At 44.3% G+C, this 19157-nt stretch overlaps 1 protein-coding gene across 6 annotated transcripts in view; it reads right to left on the reverse strand.

Annotated features, from left to right (window-relative positions):
* The window catches only part of GRAMD4 (GRAM domain containing 4), a 121979-nt gene that overhangs the window by 92308 nt on the left and 10514 nt on the right, over positions 1 to 19157 (reverse strand). For 5 of the 6 annotated variants that reach the window (XM_084810980.1, XM_084810976.1, XM_084810975.1 and 2 more), the window contains one exon: positions 1994 to 2204. In XM_084810980.1, the coding sequence (XP_084667106.1) occupies positions 1994 to 2204 (211 nt within the window). Of the gene's footprint in view, positions 1 to 1993; positions 2205 to 7475; positions 11481 to 19157 lie in introns of those variants that run through there. The other variant, XM_084810978.1, reaches the window with a different exon arrangement.

Here is a 19157-nt window from a genome sequence, read left to right on the forward strand (position 1 = left end):
TTCTTGTTTGACAGAATCCAGCACAAATTAAGTCCTTCTATGTTCAATATCAGGCTACTCCAAAGTTTCGGAATATAGTTATCAGTGCTGGGACCTTGGAGAGCTGTGGCAAGTCTGAACAGACAGTATAGAGCTAGAGAAACAATGAGTATTTTACACTTGATAGTAAAAGGCAGCTGTTCTTCTTCTCTCCCTTACTTTCCGTCTTTTTTTCCATCTATCTCCAAAGGTTTATTATAGCACTGCTAGCACAATCCAGAGTAAATAAGGTCATGACACAGTTGTGGGTAGCAAACCAATAATTGAAGGCCAATGGTTACTATACTGTATCAGAGCATATGTGCTCTGAGAAACAGCAGCACGGTTAACTGCATTTTATTCCCCATCTGCAATCCTGCCTGCATTGCCAAACATTGCCTGAACTAAAATGCCACCCCACCAGATTTAAAATATTGGTTTAGATCTGAAAATACACCTAACTAATAGGCTATTGGTGTAAGTTAGGTTGCTCATGAACACAAACTCCTGCCTCAGGGATTAGATACCAAATGAAATAACCAAAACAACACATCACATTTACCTCTGCTTCCCATAATGGTCTGGTACGGATATAACCTTTAAGCATGGTTAACGCTACCTGATTCTGTTTAACTGTACAATGAAACTATGGTTTAGCTTGCAGATCTAAGACCTGATATCAGAGGATAGGTAAAGGGAGACATTGCTTGTCACCCTGCAATCAGAGAGGCTGAAGAAGGAGGAAAGTGCCTTAACCATGGTTTGCTTGGTACAGATATAATACTTAACATTTGTCCCCTTCTATGTTGTCTTTTAGATGGCCCCTGAAGACGTATTTGCTTCAGTCTGCATTTGCTCTAATTATTGCTCTTGGTTTCACCTTGATGTATTCTGTGATTGGTTCAGGGAACCATTTTATTTATTCATTTATTTATTTGCATTATACTGCTCTTTTACTAATTGGGTTTTATGAAATGTTAATGTGGTGATTTATGTTATTATGTTACTTCTCTTATGTAGTTTGTATACCACTTTGGGAGAACATTCAAGTTGTGAAGTGTAGAAATCCTTAAAACAAATAACTAAGGGAGCAATCCTATGGCCGCTAGTCAGTGGCTAGACAGCCATAGGATATGTGGTTTTCTGGGAACTGACCTCGGGGCCCACACTCCAAGGTCAGTTCCTGAAGAACTGACCTTTCCCCCCTTCCGTGCTGCCTCACAGGCAGCGCAGAAAAGCCCCACGTTCTGCACTCAGAATAGGAGCACGGAGAAGCCAAAACAGGGCGTTCTGGGTGGCGTTCCGGGGCAAGGAAGGGGGAAATGCCAGTATGAAACATCCTATGTGTCGTCTGGCAGCCTCCTCCCCCGCTCCGCCTTCCCGCGGCTAGACAGGAATCGGCTGTCTAGCCACAAATGCAGGGCAGGAGAAGCGCGGAGGGGACGATCCCCTCCATGCTTCTCCTGCCCTGCATTGGATAGGCAGTTGCCTCCAAGTTTGAAGGCAGCTGCCTATCCCCATAGGATTGCACCCTAAATTTTTCAGATCTCCCTCTCCACCCTTGGAAAAGAAGGTCTGACCTCAGAAGCCTCCTCACAGCGGAAAGGTCCACTGATGTTGCTCCTCCACTGGTGCTCCAACAGTGAAGAGGACAAAAATAATGTTGGGGGGGGGGAGATTGAGCGATGTCTGGATCCACAGATTCCAAAGCCCTCCCCCTTCCAGTGACACATCCCCAGAATGGCCCTGATGTACTTATTTTCCCTCACACTGGGAGCAACAGGAGGGGAAAAAACTAACAAAAAATAGACAAAATGCAACAAAACAAGGCTGGGGGAGGAAAACTGCCCTCCTCACTTCTGCCCGGCTGGCATGAGCCAGAATTTGGCAATTCTCCTGTCGGATTGGATTGCTCTGCCCAGCTTCTTCAAAATACAAAAATGACAACATACGCATCATCAGTTCAAATACTTACAGGGTCTCTCAGTTCATCACTGTCTTTGCCTGACGTACGAGGTATTTTCATAGGGATTTCATCTCCACATTCAGTGTCCGAAGCATTGGGAGACTCTGCTAAATCAAGGAACTCATCTCTCTTGTGACCTCTGAACCTTATTTTGTCTAACCTCTTTAGCATGTTCAGCACTGCGCCTTTCTGCTTTATCTTAACATGACGGTTGGAGTCCCTGAAAAACACAAAGGGGAGCAAGAGAAGCAACAGGAACATTATCTTCAGAACATTCATGGCAGAGCAAACATTCTAATTACACAAAGTCCTCCTATAATCATGTACTGAATGCTTGCTGCAGAAATAGTAATGTCATTTAAAAAGAAAAAACATACTAACGCTTACACTTCAAAATCCTTTTGTTTTACAAAGTGGCTATCCATAGAGAGACCATTTTTAGTCCTTGGAAATATCAGGTTGGATCCAGTCTTAGTCATATTTAGAATAGACCAGGGGTGCAGAACCTCCTTCAGCCCGAGCCCGAATTCCATTTAAATGAAGCTCTCAGGGACCACATTCCAGTGGTGGGAAGGGCTGATGGCAAAAGGGGCAGAGCCACAAACCCCAAATTACAAGTATATTTTAGCTTAAAGCTCTTTCTGCCAGTAACTAAGTCTTAAAAGAGGTATTTCAGCCTTTTAAAATGGAAGGAGGACTACATGAAAGTCAGGAACCAAACAATTGTTTGTTGTGGGAGAGGAGGGGCCAAGGAAAGGGGCGTGGCCTTCTGGGAAACCCTGGAGAGCTGGACTGGGAATGCTGGAGGGCCAGATTTGGTCCATGGGCCTGACGCTCTGCACTCCTGGAGTAGAGCCACTGAAATCAATGGGACAAGTTACTCAAGACTAAGAAAGTGGTTTCTGAATGAAGACCACAATGTTTGTCTCTTCTGTCCACTCAGATGTATACTCTCACCAATATGACATTTCAGAGTGGGGAGTGTCTACAGAATATCAAAGAGACTGTTACTCATGAAGACCTGCAGAGTGATCATGCTCTGGTGACCAGCCAGATGGGCGATTAATAAATTTAATAATAAATAAATAAATAAATAAATAAATGAGCCAGGGAATTCTGGGTTCAAATTAGGAATATGCTGGGCCAGTTAGATCCCCTTGAAATCAGTTAGCCGCAGGACGGGTGGGGAGAGGGGAGGGAGACAGCAAAAAGGATCCCCACTTCAGTAGCCATTGCAACAGCTCAGATCAAAATCCTTAAGACACTTCAAACAAACCAAAAGGGATCCACGTACATTTAAAGATCTGTGTTCTTATGGCTAATACTTTCTCCATGTGGCTGACTGCAGTCCATTTACTTGGTCCTATAGAAAACCAACATAAACCCTATCTCTATAGCCCAAAACCTGGGTTCCATTTCTTGACAGTGCTAGCATGCAACAAAGAACCCAAAAGTATTTCAGAAATGTGATGGATGTAGTCTTTAAGAAAGCTCTCTCTTCAGCTCAAATTATCAGCCACCAGCTGCAGACAGCTCTGGATACATGCTCCAAAATGTCTTGAGTGAATGTCTCACTCCTTGTACATGTATAGCTACATAACAAATCCATGCATCTTACAAAGCAGATCTTGTTCACAGAAATGTATGCCAAAATAAACCTGTAAGTCTCAAAAAAATTCCACAAGAGTCTTTGCTGGTTTTGCTGCAACAGACTAACATGTCTACGCCTCTGGAATAAATCCATTATTCTCTAAACAAAGCATTCATTTTGCTGCCAATGTTTGAGAAGCAGGGATTGGATCTACTTGATTTAAGAGGTTGAAGGACAGCCAAGGTAACTCGTGGACTCCTTTCCACAGCACTTAAGTGGGTTTTTATTGACAGGCTCCAACTAGGACATATTTTAACGTTCTTCTAGGCTGAAGGTCAGGTTTCCCTTTGCTGATCTTCATACTCCGAATCAAACACAGACAAGAGGCTTTAATCTACAGCTTTTAATTCCATTACCACAAAGGGCCATACAGATGCAAATTCTCAATGACTCTCAGTCTGTAAGAAAATGCCTTCAGGGGGTTCAAAAGGTAGCTATGAAAAGTTGCCCACCATTTGAAAGAAAAGGCGGGCTCACTGCCTAACTTAAGGGGGGGGAGGTCTCTCTCTCCCTCGTGAGGCTTCTAAGCGCCGCTGTTCATGCAGGGCCAATTGGGAAGACCTCCTGAGTTGTTCCCCGGCCATCTCCCTCTTGGCTCTGTGTCTGCGCCTTGCATCTATTAATTCAGATTCTCCAAACACTGCCTCTCCCTGTTCACTATCTCTAATGGGGGGGGGGGGTGAAGAGGGACCTTCCTCCAGCTGCACCTTTGAAACCTGAGGAGCCAGCCTCGCCATCTCTGGAATAGCCTAGGAACATTCCTCCTCCATGTCTGGCGGCTCCTCTTCAGACTCTGAACTGCTCTCCAACTCTCGGCGCTCAGACGCGCCCCTGACACTGACCAAGCATGGAGGCGATCCTTGTCCCCGCACTCCGTCCGCCCTGCACTTTTGGCTAGACAAGCGATTTCACCTGTCTAGCCTGGGAGCTTCATAGCAGGAGCGGGGAGACCGCACGGCACACAGGAAGCTGTGTAACATGGCTTCTGCAGTGTCCTCCCTGCCATGCCTCCGGGACCGCCCCCTTTTCCCTGTCTCCGTGTTCCATTTCCAAGTGTGGAGATGTAGCTGGCGCAGAGAGAACTGCACCAGCTACAAGGGGGTAGGGAGCATGATTTCTGGGCGCTGAGGTCAGAGCTCTGGTTCAGACCTCGGAGCCCAGAAACTGAAAAATCTTATGTCCCCCTGACACTGTCTAAGGGATATAGGTTTGTGCCGTCTGAGAGAGATCCTATATATGTTTACTCAGAAATAAGCCCCACTGAGCTCAATGGGGCTCACTCCCTAGTAAGTGGATTTAGGATTGAAGCCTGTCAGCAGAATCCTATACACATCTACTCAGGAGGTAAGCCTCATTAACTTCAATAAGACTTACTCAAAGGTAGGTGCGTATAGGATCACAGTCTCAACGAGTTATAGTATGTAAATCTTTGACAAGATGTCTGTATCTAAAAAAGATTGGTTAATTCAACAGATTTGAGTTGTACTGCATTTAAATCTCATGTGCAATATACAAATGGTCAAGGTTGGTGTAGAAATAGTGTCTTGTTTTCTACAATATTAAAATGTGCCATTTGTATTAAGCTGCACATTTTAAGCTTTATTATTGCTGAAATGTATACACTAGTTTACTGCATGCCTCTTGATACATCCGAAAAGCTGTATGAAATCTAGGGGGGGAAATATTTAAAGTCAAATCCATGACTTAATCCCTTCCCCATCACAGAAAATGATTAGCCACAGATGCATGACAGCAGGGGAGGAGGAAAGCTGAAACTGTATTGTTGACAGACTTCCAATTGTATATCAGCATTGACAGGAGATACACAATTCTGTGGATACATGTGTGTCCTGACTGAGACGCACTCAGAAAAAAGATGGCTGTGGCTAATGCTGAATTTGAGCACTTTTGGAGAGGTGCCAGGACTCAAGCCTGCTTGGAAATCATAGCATCTGACTTGGGTGCTCCTCCTTCAGTGAGTAGTTGCTTGTTACAATCACTCAGAAGCAAGGAGAAATCATTGTAACACATGGGATCCAGTTGGGCTAGTAGAATCCAGTTGGCCAAAGGATAAAATGGTGGCCAAGCCCCTGCTGGTACTGCTAGCTCAGGCTGAGAATACTGGAAACTAAGCTGCCCAAAAAGCACTGTGGCACTGAGGAAAGGTCGCAAGGCTCGGAAAGGAATGAAGCAGGGAGTAAGACAAAGCAAGCACCAGGTCCTACAAGACCACAATACACAGGAAAGGAAGAGAAATCTGTTTTCTACCCTCTTTAGCAATCGAGGTGCTGATCACCAGTCCCAGTTTTGGACTTGCCACTGATTACTGGGAACCTAGATTTTTGTACCTCTAGAATCACAAATTTGACAAGGGAGAACAAGTGCTGGGGGGGTGGAACCCACCAATATCTCTATACCCTAAGCCAGTTTCCCCAACCTGGTGCCATCCTGATCTTTTGGACTACAATTCCCATCATACATGACCACTAGCTATGCCAACTGGGGCTGATAGCAGTTATAGATCAAAACATCTGGAGGGCACCAGGTTAGGAGAGGTTGTAAGCAAAGGGTAGGCAACACAGTGCCCTGGGCACCAAAGCACCACTGGACAACCCACCAAGGTGCCCTATCCCTCCCACTTTAAAACACATACACATACATTTTCTTACTGGCAGTGGGGTTTGCTGCGAAAGAGGTTTCCATTGGTGCTGAAAATCATGGGTTCAAAGGAGTTGTTCAGTGTCTTGGGGCTCAGACCCCACTTCTGCCTTGTAGAGGCAGAGTCTTTTGGGCAGGTTAGTTGTCCTTTGCCACACCGCTAATGGGGGCCATTTTGTGGTGGTGCCCAGGACAGTTTCTCAAATTGCCAAATGTGCTCACGACCCAAAAAGACTGCCTACTCCTTCTGTAAGCATATTTCAATTGAACCACACCTCTTCAAATATTTTCCTGAGTTAACCAAAGCAACAGGCATGTATTGTACAGTGTCAGTTCAAATGTTCAACAATAAACACTAAAGAAACTCCACCACCTAAATGCGACCTGGCTCTGTTTACCAACTGTATTAACCGACTCATGAAGTAAATGTAAAGCTTACACAAAAGCCAAAACATAAACATTTCATATGGAAAAACACAGAAATCAACAGATGGAAATGCTTATCCTGAGTGAGCATGCCACACAGCTTGTGGCTAAGTTTTACTTTTCCCTTTCTGGAACTGGAAACCACACCAAGATTAAAACACTCCTACTATGCAGGAACTCTGTGCTTACACACTCCAGTGCTTACACTCTGTGCATACACACTCCAGTAAGTTAACAAAAAAGGTCTGAAGTTCACAAAATCAGTTTATAAAAAGAAGCATGAGAACTAAGGAACACTGTCACCAACAAGAAGTAGAACAGCTCCAACTGATATCTTTAATCGGAGAGGAAATTAAAGAAAAAGAAAACTTTAGGGCTATCATGGAGACAGACGTATCCATTTAGACCCAGGTCTGCCCCAATCACATATAAAATAGGGTGCAGTCCAGCACTGAGGTACATAGGTGGGAAGAGTTGAACTCTTCTCCCTATAGCTTTGCATACACCCCAAAATACTTTTCTCCCAGCTGAGTTTACTTCTGTTATCCAAGGAGAGATGAGGAGAGGAGACCCTGAAGGAATAGACTATGGAGAGATAAACACTCTCCTCCCCTCTCCCAGTCCCTCTCTTGCTCTAAGGAAAAATCAGACCCCAGCCCCATCCACTACTTCATACATGATTTAGGCAGATTTGGGCCTGGCCTCATCATGTGTACTTTGAGCCTCAGGGGGAGCTCACACCACCTGATTACTAACCTCAAACAATGGGGCAACAGCCATCACAAATAAAATATACCACAGGCAGAGAGAACGTAACCACCCATATCTCATATCAACCCAGACTTCACTTTTCGAATGCACTGAGCTAAGAGTCATCAAGTGATACGGCAACAAGCAGTGAGATATCAAGCAGAACCAGCCCTCATCCAAGAGCGAGAAGGCGGAGTTCTCTGTATTCTCGGAAACAAGACTTTTGCTACTAATGTCACCTAGAATGAGGTTAAACAAAACAGCGTAAGGCAGGCCTCTCCAGATGTTCCCATGGAGTATACACACAGCCCAGCACAAACAGAAGTCGTTCCTCCCTCCGTTTACTGCTGCCACAGGCGCCACTCCTGACGCATTGGACTTTGTGGGCCTGCCGAAATGCTTCTAGCAGCAAGACACAAACAGAGCAAGCCAGAGTTTTTCATTAGTCAAAATCGATCCAGGAATGGGAATGAAGGGCTGCTTTACACAAGGTACCCAGGCATCACTGCAGGGTAAGAAAGCATATAAACACCACATGGCTATTTTGCTCTGCGTGCATGCAGGGAACCTGTCCTGGCAACAGTGTGCCACCATATGTGCAAGTGTTGAAACAGTGTGAATCCCCCATCATCATCATAGACATGAAGTACTGTGGAGAGAGGGAGAAAGCAGTGCACAGCCAGGCAACTAACCATCCACCTGGCATCATAGTGTCTCATCTGAAGTACAGCTCTTTCACAGGGGCTCTTGCTCGGTGACAGGGAAAACCTGCAGCCCTGGGCTGGGAGTGGGGTGGGGACGGAAGGAGAATGTGGAACATACAAAGCTTCCAGGCCAACAGAATTTCCAACTGCCAGCACTCAAAGGAGTCAGATGGGATGGAAACAGACAGAGCACCTTCATGAATATCGGGGACTTGAGGGGAGGGAGCTAGCCCATAGCCATTCTATGTGTTTCAGAGGATGGAAGCAGCTCCCATTTAATTTATTCTGTTATTAAACTATTATAATTATTTATTAAATTACACAATTTAATTATTTTACATAAACTGCCTTGAGGAGCCATCTAAACCAGGGGTGGGTGACTTGTGGCCCTCCAAATGTTTTGGCCTACAACTCCCACCAGCCCCAGCCAGCATAGTCAATGGCGAGGTATCATGGGAATTGTAGGTCAAAACATCTGGAGAGCCATAAGTCGCCCACCCCTGATCGAGATCAAAAGCCAGGTAGAAAGCATATGTATATATGAATAAATGAATGAAATCAGAGCACATTTCTGTCACTCCTATGTCCACATAGAAAGCCATTTTTTTTTTCCTATGTCCCTTATACAAGCAGCCTTATGCAAGCAGCAGGGTCAAGGTTAGTAGTGCCATGCTAGCATGCCTGTGAAAGGGCATATTTGTTCCTTGATGGCAATGGTCCCTGTTCTATTTTTAGGGTGCAAAGGGATCCCACTAATTAAGAGAAAGCCCTTCAGGGAAGCTATAGGAGGGTGTGACTCAGCTCAGCAACAGCAGGAAACCAAAAGAAGCAGTGGTGTTTCACTGCTTTGAAAAATGCTCTAGTCTCTTCCAACCAACATCCTACACAGAATCTATTTCAGTGTTCAAAATCCAGACCTTTTTCATATATAGATGATTAGCAGTCATCCCAGCTTATATAAAAGATTCAAATGATCCCACCCAAGTATTTGGACTCAGCATCATTCATATAGTCTATACTGCAAAGTTGTCTATGCAAGTGATTCGCTGTCTGTATAGACATGAGTGCTCTCATTTTATCTTTATTTCTTAAGATGATACATCTCTTTCTTCTCATTGCACACACAGTGTTGGATATCTGCTCTTGCTCTCTCTTTCTGTGCCTTCTGAAGTAGCTTAAAAGAATTTATGGTACAGACCTCTAAGCAGTAAAACATTTTTTAAACATTTCTATCCATTCAAAAAATGAGCCAAGTGAAAACCCGGTGACAGCCATTATCAGCCTCAAAAGGGGACAACATAAAATGTCCATATTTTTACATGTAATTATACGAACTTCCCACTTCAAGAAGGCATATCCTACCAACCAGGGGTGGGCAACCTGTGGCCCTCCAGAAGTTTTGGCCTACAACTGCCATCAGGCCTAGTCAGGGATTATGGAAGCTGTAGACCAAAACATCTGGAGGGCCACAACTTGCCCACCTTTGCTGCCAACAAAAGATCAGAATCTAGATATGGACTAGCCTTTGTAAATGGGCACTACTGTTCTTATATTAAAGTGTGTGTGTGGGGGGGGAATCCTTCAAAACACAACACAAATTCCTAACATATGCAGGAATACAACTCAGTCTAAACCAGCATGTGGCTCTCAGAGACTTCCACTGGCACTAAAATAAAATATGAAGTACTGACTAAAATGGATCATTTTGAGTCCAAGTGTACATGCTTGTCTCTTCTCTTAAGAGCGTCCATTATATTTAATTCAGGATGAATGCTGAAGACAAAAGGAATTCCATTTGTGCTTATCCCATACCCAAGGTAAGGTCCTAATTTATTTATTTATTGCATTTATACCCCGCCTTTTTTCCTCTTGCAAGGAACCCAAGGCAGCTTACATTATCCTCCTCCTCTCCATTTTATCCTCACAACAACAACCTGTGAGGTAGGTTGGGCTGAGAGTCTGTGACTGGCCCAAAGTCACCCAGTGAGCTTCCATGGCCGAGTGGGGACTAGAACCCGGATCTCCCAGCTCCCAGTCCAACACTCTTGCCACTAGTCTATGCTTGGCTGGCACTGCATAATTAAAAGGGCACTAGTGCTAGTCAGCTCTTGGATTTCAGCAGCTGCTGCTAAAGCTATTCTGCTGGCTGAGTCATGCCAAGGCAAATCCCTTATATTTTACAGACAGCATCACAGTCTCCTGTGTTAACAAGGGGGAGCTCAGGGTTGTAATGGAGTCATTGAATCACATGCCTGTGCTTCTCTTTGCCACTGCTGTGAAATACTGAGGCATGCCAACGCTCAGCTACATTTACTAAGAAATGCACATTGTTTGCGCATATACAAGCAGTGGATAGACAATGAAAAAATGGGGGAAGAAGATTTAAGATACAAGACCAGTAAAGTACTAAAGGCCTGGATCGCAAATGCACGGTTAACACGGCAACTTCACAAATACATTTAAATGAAACTTTGCACATAGAGCAATAGAAAGCCATGACATAATTCAGTGATCTTCACTATTTTTCAAGCAGGAGCCACTTGAACTCCAGGCACCACCAACAAGGTCACTTGGGGGCCTGCACAGTGAGTGCACTGTGATGTTGAATGGATAGAAATGTTTAAAAAAGGTTTTACTGCTTAGAGGTCTGTACCATAAATTCTTGAATAGCGGTAAGCTAATCATGTTGCTCTTTGCCTCTTGAACCCCCACCACAGCTAATTGGCCAATTGCTCCTGCATTCCCCTCTTCAGCTCCCCCACACACCCTGCCCCTACCTACCTTACAGCTGGCAAACAGGAGATCTCCTGGCTCCCCACCTCCAAAGCTTCCTCCAGCAGCCCAGATCACAGCCAACGGCCCACAACTAAAGCAAGCAACAAGGCAAAGCTAGGGAGCCCCTGCTGAGAGTGAGCAGCTACTGCAAAGAAAGAGAGGTGGAGAGCCACACCTGAGATGATCAGGGGCCGCCAGGGGCCCCGGGGCATTGCAGTGAAGAACACTGATGTGAGTTGTTCACTATACTAACAATGCAGCCTAATGAGCAGTCACTGGTTTTCAGAAAGTGCACCTTCTGAAAACAGGAGAGTCAGTCTACCATTCCTAGACAGAGGCTGCAATCCTACACTCACTTTTACCTGGGACTAAATCCCATTGAAATCAATTGGGCTTACTTCTTAACCACTCATTCCACAAGTGACTGCATGAAGATTGGCTTCCCTCTTTATCTGAGGGGATATGAGAACTCCCCTTCATGGATCACTGCCTTGTTGTGGCGAAGGGGCTTGCGCAACTCAGTGAAGCCATAAGCTATGCCGTGCAGGCCCACCCAAGACGGACAGGTCATGGCGGAGAGTTCTGACAAAATGTGGTCCACTGGAGAAGGAAATGGCAACCCACTCCAGTATTCTTGCCAAGAAAACCCCACGGAACGTATCACAAGGCTAAAAGATATGACGCCGGAAGATGAGCTCCTCAAGTCAGAAGGTATCCAATATACTACTGGGGAAGAGCAGAAGGAATTTCCAAGTTCCGCCAGAAAGAGTGACGCGGCTGGGCCAAAGCCGAAAGGACACTCAGCTGTGGATGTGTCTGGTGGTGAAAAGAAAGTCCGATGGTGTAAAAAACAATATTGTTTAGGAACCTGGAATGTCAGATCAATGAATCAAGGTAAGATGGAGGTGGTCAAACATGAGATGGCAAGATTGAACATCGACATCTTGGGAATCAGCGAACTAAAATGGACAAGCATGGGTGAATTTAATTCAGGTGACCATCATATCTACTACTGTGGGCAAGAATTCCTTAGAAGAAATGAAGTAGCACTCATAGTCAACAAAAGGGTGGGAAAAGCAGTACTGGGGTACAATCTTAAAAACGATAGAATGATCTCAGTACGAATCCAAGGCAAACCATTCAACATCACAGTCATTCAAGTCTATGCCCCAACCACTGATGACGAAGAAGCTGAGGTTGATCGGTTCTATGAAGACCTACAACACCTTCTAGAACTAACACCAAAAAAAGATGGCCTCTTCATCATAGGGGATTGGAATGCTGAAGTAGGAAATCAAGAAATACCCGGGATAACAGGCAAGCATGGCCTTGGTGTACAAAATGAAGCAGGACAAAGGCTAATAGAGTTTTGCCAAGAGAACACGCTGATCATAGCAAACACTCTTTTCCAACAGCACAAGAGGCGACTCTACACATGGACATCACCAGATGGTCAATATCGAAATCAGATTATGTCCTTTGCAGCCAAAGATGGAGAAGCTCCATACAGTCAGTCAAAACAAGACCTGGAGCTGACTGTGGCTCAGATCATGAGCTTCTTGTTGCAAAATTTCGGCTTAAATTGAAGAATGTAGGGAAAACCACTAAACCATTCAGGTATGACCAAAATCATATCCCTGATGAATATACAGTGGAGGTGAGGAATAGATTTCAGGGATTAGACCTGATAGACAGATGCCTGAGGAACTATGGACGGAGGTCCGTAACACTGTTCAGGAGGCAGCAACGAAATCCATCCCAAAGAAAAAGAAATGCAAGAAAGCCAAGTGGCTGTCTGATGAGGCTTTACAAGTAGCTGAGGAAAGAAGGGAAGCAAAAAGCAAGGGAGAAAGGGGAAGATATACCCAACTGAATGCAGAGTTCCAGAGAATAGCAAGGAGAGACAAGAAGGCCTTCTTAAATGAACAGTGCAAAGAAATCGAGGAAAACAATAGAATGGGAAAGACTAGAGATCTTTTCAAGAAAATCGGAGGTCTCAAGGGAACGTTTTGTGCAAAGATGGGCATGATAAAGGACAAAGAAGGCAGGGACCTAACAGAAGCAGATGAGATTAAGATGAGGTGGAAAGAATACACAGAAGAATACAGGAAAGATCTGAATGTCCCTGATAACCATGATAGTGCGGTCACTGAACTTGAGCCGGACATCCTAGTGAGTGAATTCAAGCGGGCCTTAGGAAGCATTACTAACAACAAAGCTAGCGGAGATGACAGTCTTCCAGCTGAGCTATTTAAAATCCTAAAAGATGATGCTGCACTCAATATGCCAACACATTTGGAACACTCAACAGTGGCCACAAGACTGGAAAAGGTCAGTTTACATTCCAATTCCAAAGAAGGGCAATGCCAAAGAGTGTTCAAACTACTGCACAATTGCGCTCATTTCACATGCCAGCAAGGTGATGCTCAAAATCCTACAAGCTAGGCTTCAGCCGTATGCGAACCGAGAACTACCGGAAGTACAAGCTGGGTTTCGAAGAGGCAGAGGAACTCGAGATCAAATCGCCAACATTCGCTGCATCATGGAGAAAGCAAGAGAATTCCAGAAAAACGTCTATTTCTGCTTCATTGACTACGCTAAAGCCTTTGATTGTGTGGATCACAACAAACTGTGGCAAATTCTGAAAGAGATGGGAGTACCAGACCACCTTACCTGGCTCCTGAGAAACCTGTATGAGGGTCAAGAAGCAACAGTAAGAACCGGACATGGAACAACCGATTGGTTCAAAATTGGGAAAGGAGCACGACAAGGCTGCATATTGTCACCCTGCTTATTTAATTTATATGCAGAGTACATCACGAGAAACGCCGGGTTGGATGAATCACAGGTCGGAATTAAGATTGCCGGGAAAATTATCAACAACCTCAGATACGCAGACGATACCACCCTAATGGCAGAAAGCGAAGAGGATCTCAAGAGCCTCTTGTTGAGGGTGAAAGTGGAGAGTGCAAAAGCTGGTTTGAAATGCAACATTAAAAAAAACGAAGATCATGGCATCTGGCCCCATCATTTCCTGGCTTATAGAAGGGGAAGAAATGGAAGGAGTGACAGATTTTATTTTCTTGGGTTCCCAGATCATCGCAGATGGTGACTGTAGCCATGAAATTAAAAGACACTTGCTCCTTGGGAGGAAAGCTATGGCAAACCTAGACAGCACAGTAAGAAGCAGAGACATCACCTTGCCGACAAAGGTCCACATAATCAAAGCTATGGTTTTCCCAGCAGCAACGTATGGCTGTGAGCGTTGGACTATAAGGAAGGCTGAGCGCTGAAGTATTGATGCCTTCGAACTGTGGTGCTGGAGAAGACTCTTACGAGTCCCCTGGGCTGCAAGGAGGTCAAATCAGTCCATCCCAAAGGAAATCGACCCTGACTGCTCATTGGAAGAACAGATACTGAAGCTGAAGCTCAAATATTTTGGCCAACTAATGCGAAGAGAAAACTCCCTGGAAAAGACCCTGATGCTGGGAAAGATTGAAGACAAAAGGAGAAGGGGACAGCAGAGGATGAGATGGCTAGATAGCATCACGGATGCAATGAATAGGAACTTGAGCACACTCCGGGAGAGAGCGGAGGACAGGAAGGCCTGGCGTGCTATGGTCCATGGGGTCACGAAGAGTCTGACAGGACTTAATGACTGAACAACAAATATGAGAACTGAATCTTCTAAATAAACTAGTGAGCCACTTTCTTCCATACAAAAGCCATTAGCAGGGTGAGTGCGTGCATGCGTGAAATTACACGTGTCACTTTTTCTGCCATGTTAGAACTGCTAACATTCCTACGGGCCGTTCTCCGACCCAAGTTTCTGTGCAAGTACATTAAGAGAAACAGAAAGTTAACAGAGGGTTCACGAGACAGGGTCAGAGAAATATGAAAATCTGGAGCCAACATGTAGCATGATCAGTCTAAGACTTCAGCTAATGAGTATGTTAGCCTTTGAGAGACGAATCCGGTATAAATGTTACTTCACTAGCATGGCTATTGGCGAAAACCCATTTCATCCACACTCTACAGGGAAGAAGTAATATCTGAATACCTTTCCCACATCAGTCAGCAAGATCATGTGTTATCCATGCCAAATAAAGAACCAACAATAGGGAAGTTATTTTCAGAGGCAGCCTCACCTTGGTGATATGTCTGAACCAGTCCCCCAGCAATCCATTATTCCAATCCACAACAGCTTCACAGAACCTAGTTTCCTTTCATATCCCTGTTGCCACATGTCCATCCATCCCGTCCCCCCCACTTTTTATTAATGTTCAGTAGAAACTGTTTTGGGAAGGAAGGCAATGAACTCTAGGAATACAACTTAGTGTCAGAGTAAAACTAAACAATCCTGCTTTACACAGTAATGTTTGTCCAGTCAGATGCCCTGAGCATTAAGTCTGACTTCTAGTGCATTCCTATGCATGTCTACTCAGAACTAAGTCCAACTGAGTTTAATGGGACTTACGCACAGGTAAATGTACATAGGATTGCAGTATTAGGTTTTCTTCTGTTCAAGCCAATGTTTAGGGAGCAAAGTGGATTATCAGTGATCATTGTGATCAGATATCCCAACATTTTCTCCTTGCCTACAAATAGTCTGGGGGATTAGTAAGGGGCTGCAGTGCTTAAGGAGTTTTTAAAATCCTTTTCCTGATTTAAATCACATCAGCCCCCCACAGCTGCTATTAGCCTTGTGGGGCAAGGGGGGGCAGGTATAATATATATACCTTCATTTTTCCCTTCCAAGGCTAATAGCAGCTTCAGAGGGAAAGGGCAATTTAAGATGGAGAAAGTGTGTGTGGGGGGGGGGGGAGATTTAAAAAAAGAACAATCCCAGCACCTTTCCCTCTCCTGGCTGCTATTGGCAAACACAAAGAGATCAGACCAACAAGACAATCATATGAAAGGAGAAGACTAGCTCTTAACTAAAGTCAAGCTGCTGTAACCAGCTTGCCAGAAAAAGGTTTTGCTCCTTTAATTAATTCAAATGAAATGGATATTGACATTAACTTTGGGTTTGATGACATATGGAAAAATGTAGTGTTTTTAGAACACTGCATGAAATTACTAATATGAGATTATAAGTAAAACAGTGACAGAGGCCCACTCAACCTAAGAGTCATATTAGCAGAGAATTACTAGTTAGTAAAAGCAATTTATTTCCAATTGTATGTAGAAGATTTGCCTGAGTTCATAGTTTTGTTCTTCCTAATTAAGATTAGCCTTGGACTTCTTACTTTTCTCTCTCTCTCTCTCTCTTTTTTTGCATATACTCAAATGTATTCCATGACATATAGAGAAGACAATACTTTGATATAATGTGTTATCTGAGCTTTAGAGACAGGGTGTCCTTTGCCTATGAACTACAACATAATCTGGTTCACCGTCATCTCTAAACTGATTTCCTATCATTTGTCTGCTCATAATCTATCATGCCACAAGTCTTTATAACCACGGCTGTTCACTCTTTCACTCATACATATATAATAACATCTACTATCCTAAAATCAAGGGAGACATTAGAGGGCCTGTTCTCATACTTACCCACTTCCTTTCTGAAATCTACATTTCCAGGAGATGTTTGATAACCACCTTTCATCCTCTCTTGCATACCCCTTTAAGGCTGCATGTACACACATACTTACATATTCAAGCAGCAGACCCTTCAGCAAACAACTGGGAAGAGTTATGGCAGAAAGACCTGCTAATTAATGAGACAGGCATGTCCCTGCAGACAGGGACAGATGGATTAGTAAAAACCCTCCCTGCCATCGCTTCAGGTATGTGCTAGAAGAGGAAAGCTGGGTGTTGGAGGCTAGCTCTTGGGTTACAGTTAAAGAACTAGGAATGGGATAGGAGAAGATGAAAAGAGAAGTCAATGGTCTCCCTTGGAAGCGTGAGGAGATATCATCATTCCTGCTCCAGCAAAGGCACAGAAGGAATTAGTAAAGGCAGGGGCATGGAATATGGTGAGTGAGAGAGGAAAAGTCTGTTGGAGGCAGTGGGAAAAGTGGGAGAAAAGGTGGAGGAAGGAGGACAAATGAAGAAGAGTAGCTGAGAAGAAAGGCAAGAGAAGGCAGCAGAGTAGAGAAGCCCAGCATGAAGAGGGAAAAAAAGAGGCCCTCCAGATAGTAAGGGGAAATAAAACTCAATGACAGTGCCCAGAAACAACAGGCTGAGTAACTGTGAAAGCAACTGTTGTTACTGATTCAACAATAGTAACATTGTGCTCAGTAATTAAGTGTGGTTTAGGTTGTGAATTATTTGTATGTGGTTCGCATTCTTATGTTTAATAAACCCTGCTACAGAAAATCTGAAAGAAATACTTTATATATTTTGTTTACTCCATGCTGACTACCAATCTGCACTCCACATCCAGCACTGAGCTTCCAAAACTTAACTTCCCTTTCAACTGCCCCATATACCAATGGTTCAATCCATTCCATCAAGTTTCTATTATGCTCACTATATCGAAGTTCTCCCTTAAACGCAAACACTCCAGTTCTCCCCATCTTGCCTCAGAGGCTTCTAGCATTAGCACAGAAATACCTGTATGTGGTGTACTAGGTGTCTCTGGTATCCAAAAGCATACTTTATTCAACAAGGAACATGTTTTCCTGAACCAAGGCCAAAATGAATGGGTATTTTTGCCCTGGTTTTATAGACAATGCAAAAACCAATGAAGCAGAAAGGTAAGTCACTAGAATACAAATGGCACCCAACTCACACAAAAGAAATTTGCCTTTAGTAAAGAAAATTACACCAGGAAACATCACATATGCAAACTGCCATGAGGAAGAGAAGAGCTGTCCCAGGTATCATAAGGCCTACTAAATCCAGACTGTTGTCGGCAGCCCACTGAAATACGTTTGCCATCTAAAGCAGCCCTACTTGATAGTTTGAATACAGGGTCAGAGTTCAAAAGAAGACAAAACAGGTTCCCACTCCCACGGGGAATGTAAAGCAGCACACTGATGCAGAAGGTGTGCTTGAAGCAAACAGAGAACCAGACTCAAGTTAGTCCCACGCCCATCCTGCCTGGTCAGAGCCAGCTTAGCTGAATTGGGCCCTTTGCCAGCTGGGGTAATCAATGCGTCCCCTCAGGGAAGGCAGGACGCCAGATGGATACTATGCAGTCATTCTGGAACCTGCTCAAAACTTGATGCCCATTCCCCAGCGAGTTCTCAATCCATTTCCAGTCTCCCCTTTGTGGAGAAGGTCTACAAGCATGTGGCCTGTCTGCAGCTTCAGGATACTATATTGTCCCTCTGGTCCCACACATTCCGGCTTCCAACCTAAGACAAACAGGAAGACATTAGCTTTCTTATAGGGATTGACAGGGAGAAAGAAGTGTACCGAACTGGTCCTATTAGGTCATCCTGTGACCCTTGTTAACTCTTTAGAATAAAGGCCTGTTGATGCAAGAGAGAAAAGTGTGTGTTTTTGCCTATGCCCCATATGCCCCAACCAGCACCCTAACTACATGTCATTGCCATCGCACGGATGGGAGAACAGGCCCTCTGCTCCCCACAAACACATCCGCTGCCATTCCTCGTGTTGCATGACCAAGGTTCTTAATCACTTCTGCCCAGGCCAGTTGTGCAAAAGAATTTGGTGCAGGGAAAAGTTAGAGAAAGCAGAACACAAGCCCTGACAGACTCCAGGATACTTTAATATTATCAGCAGTTTCAAGAAAGAAAACACACCACATACCATCCAACCACCCTCTTTACAGCAAGAGCCAATGCCTGCTTATTCAGTAGTAGGTGCTCCTGAGTTCAATAGGACTTAATTCAAGTACTTGTGCATCAGATTGCAGCCATGAAGCCCAATCCTACGCATTTACTCAGCAGTCCCAATGATATGCATAAGACTGCAGTCCTAGGCTGCAATTCTAAATCTACTTACGTGGGAGTAAGTCTCATTCAAATTAAAGGGGCTTACTTCACCTGTCCCAGTCCATTTTATCTGGAGAATTTTGAAATATATAGTTAAATGCATTTTAACTATTCTGTCATCCATTCTGAACCCCAAGAAAAAGTTAGGAAAATATCAAGAAAAAAATCCATAGATCTAAGCCAGGGGTGCAGAACCTCTTCCAGCCAGAGGGCCAAATTCCATTTCTGAGAAGCTTTTGAGGGCCACATTCCAAGGGTGAGTGGGGCCAAAAGCTAAAAGGGCAGGGCCAAAAATGTGA

Source organism: Heloderma suspectum, chromosome 7 (assembly GCF_057233095.1).
Source record: "Heloderma suspectum isolate Gila_16-S chromosome 7, 16-S_ref, whole genome shotgun sequence".
Classification (NCBI taxonomy): Eukaryota; Metazoa; Chordata; class Lepidosauria; order Squamata; family Helodermatidae; genus Heloderma; species Heloderma suspectum.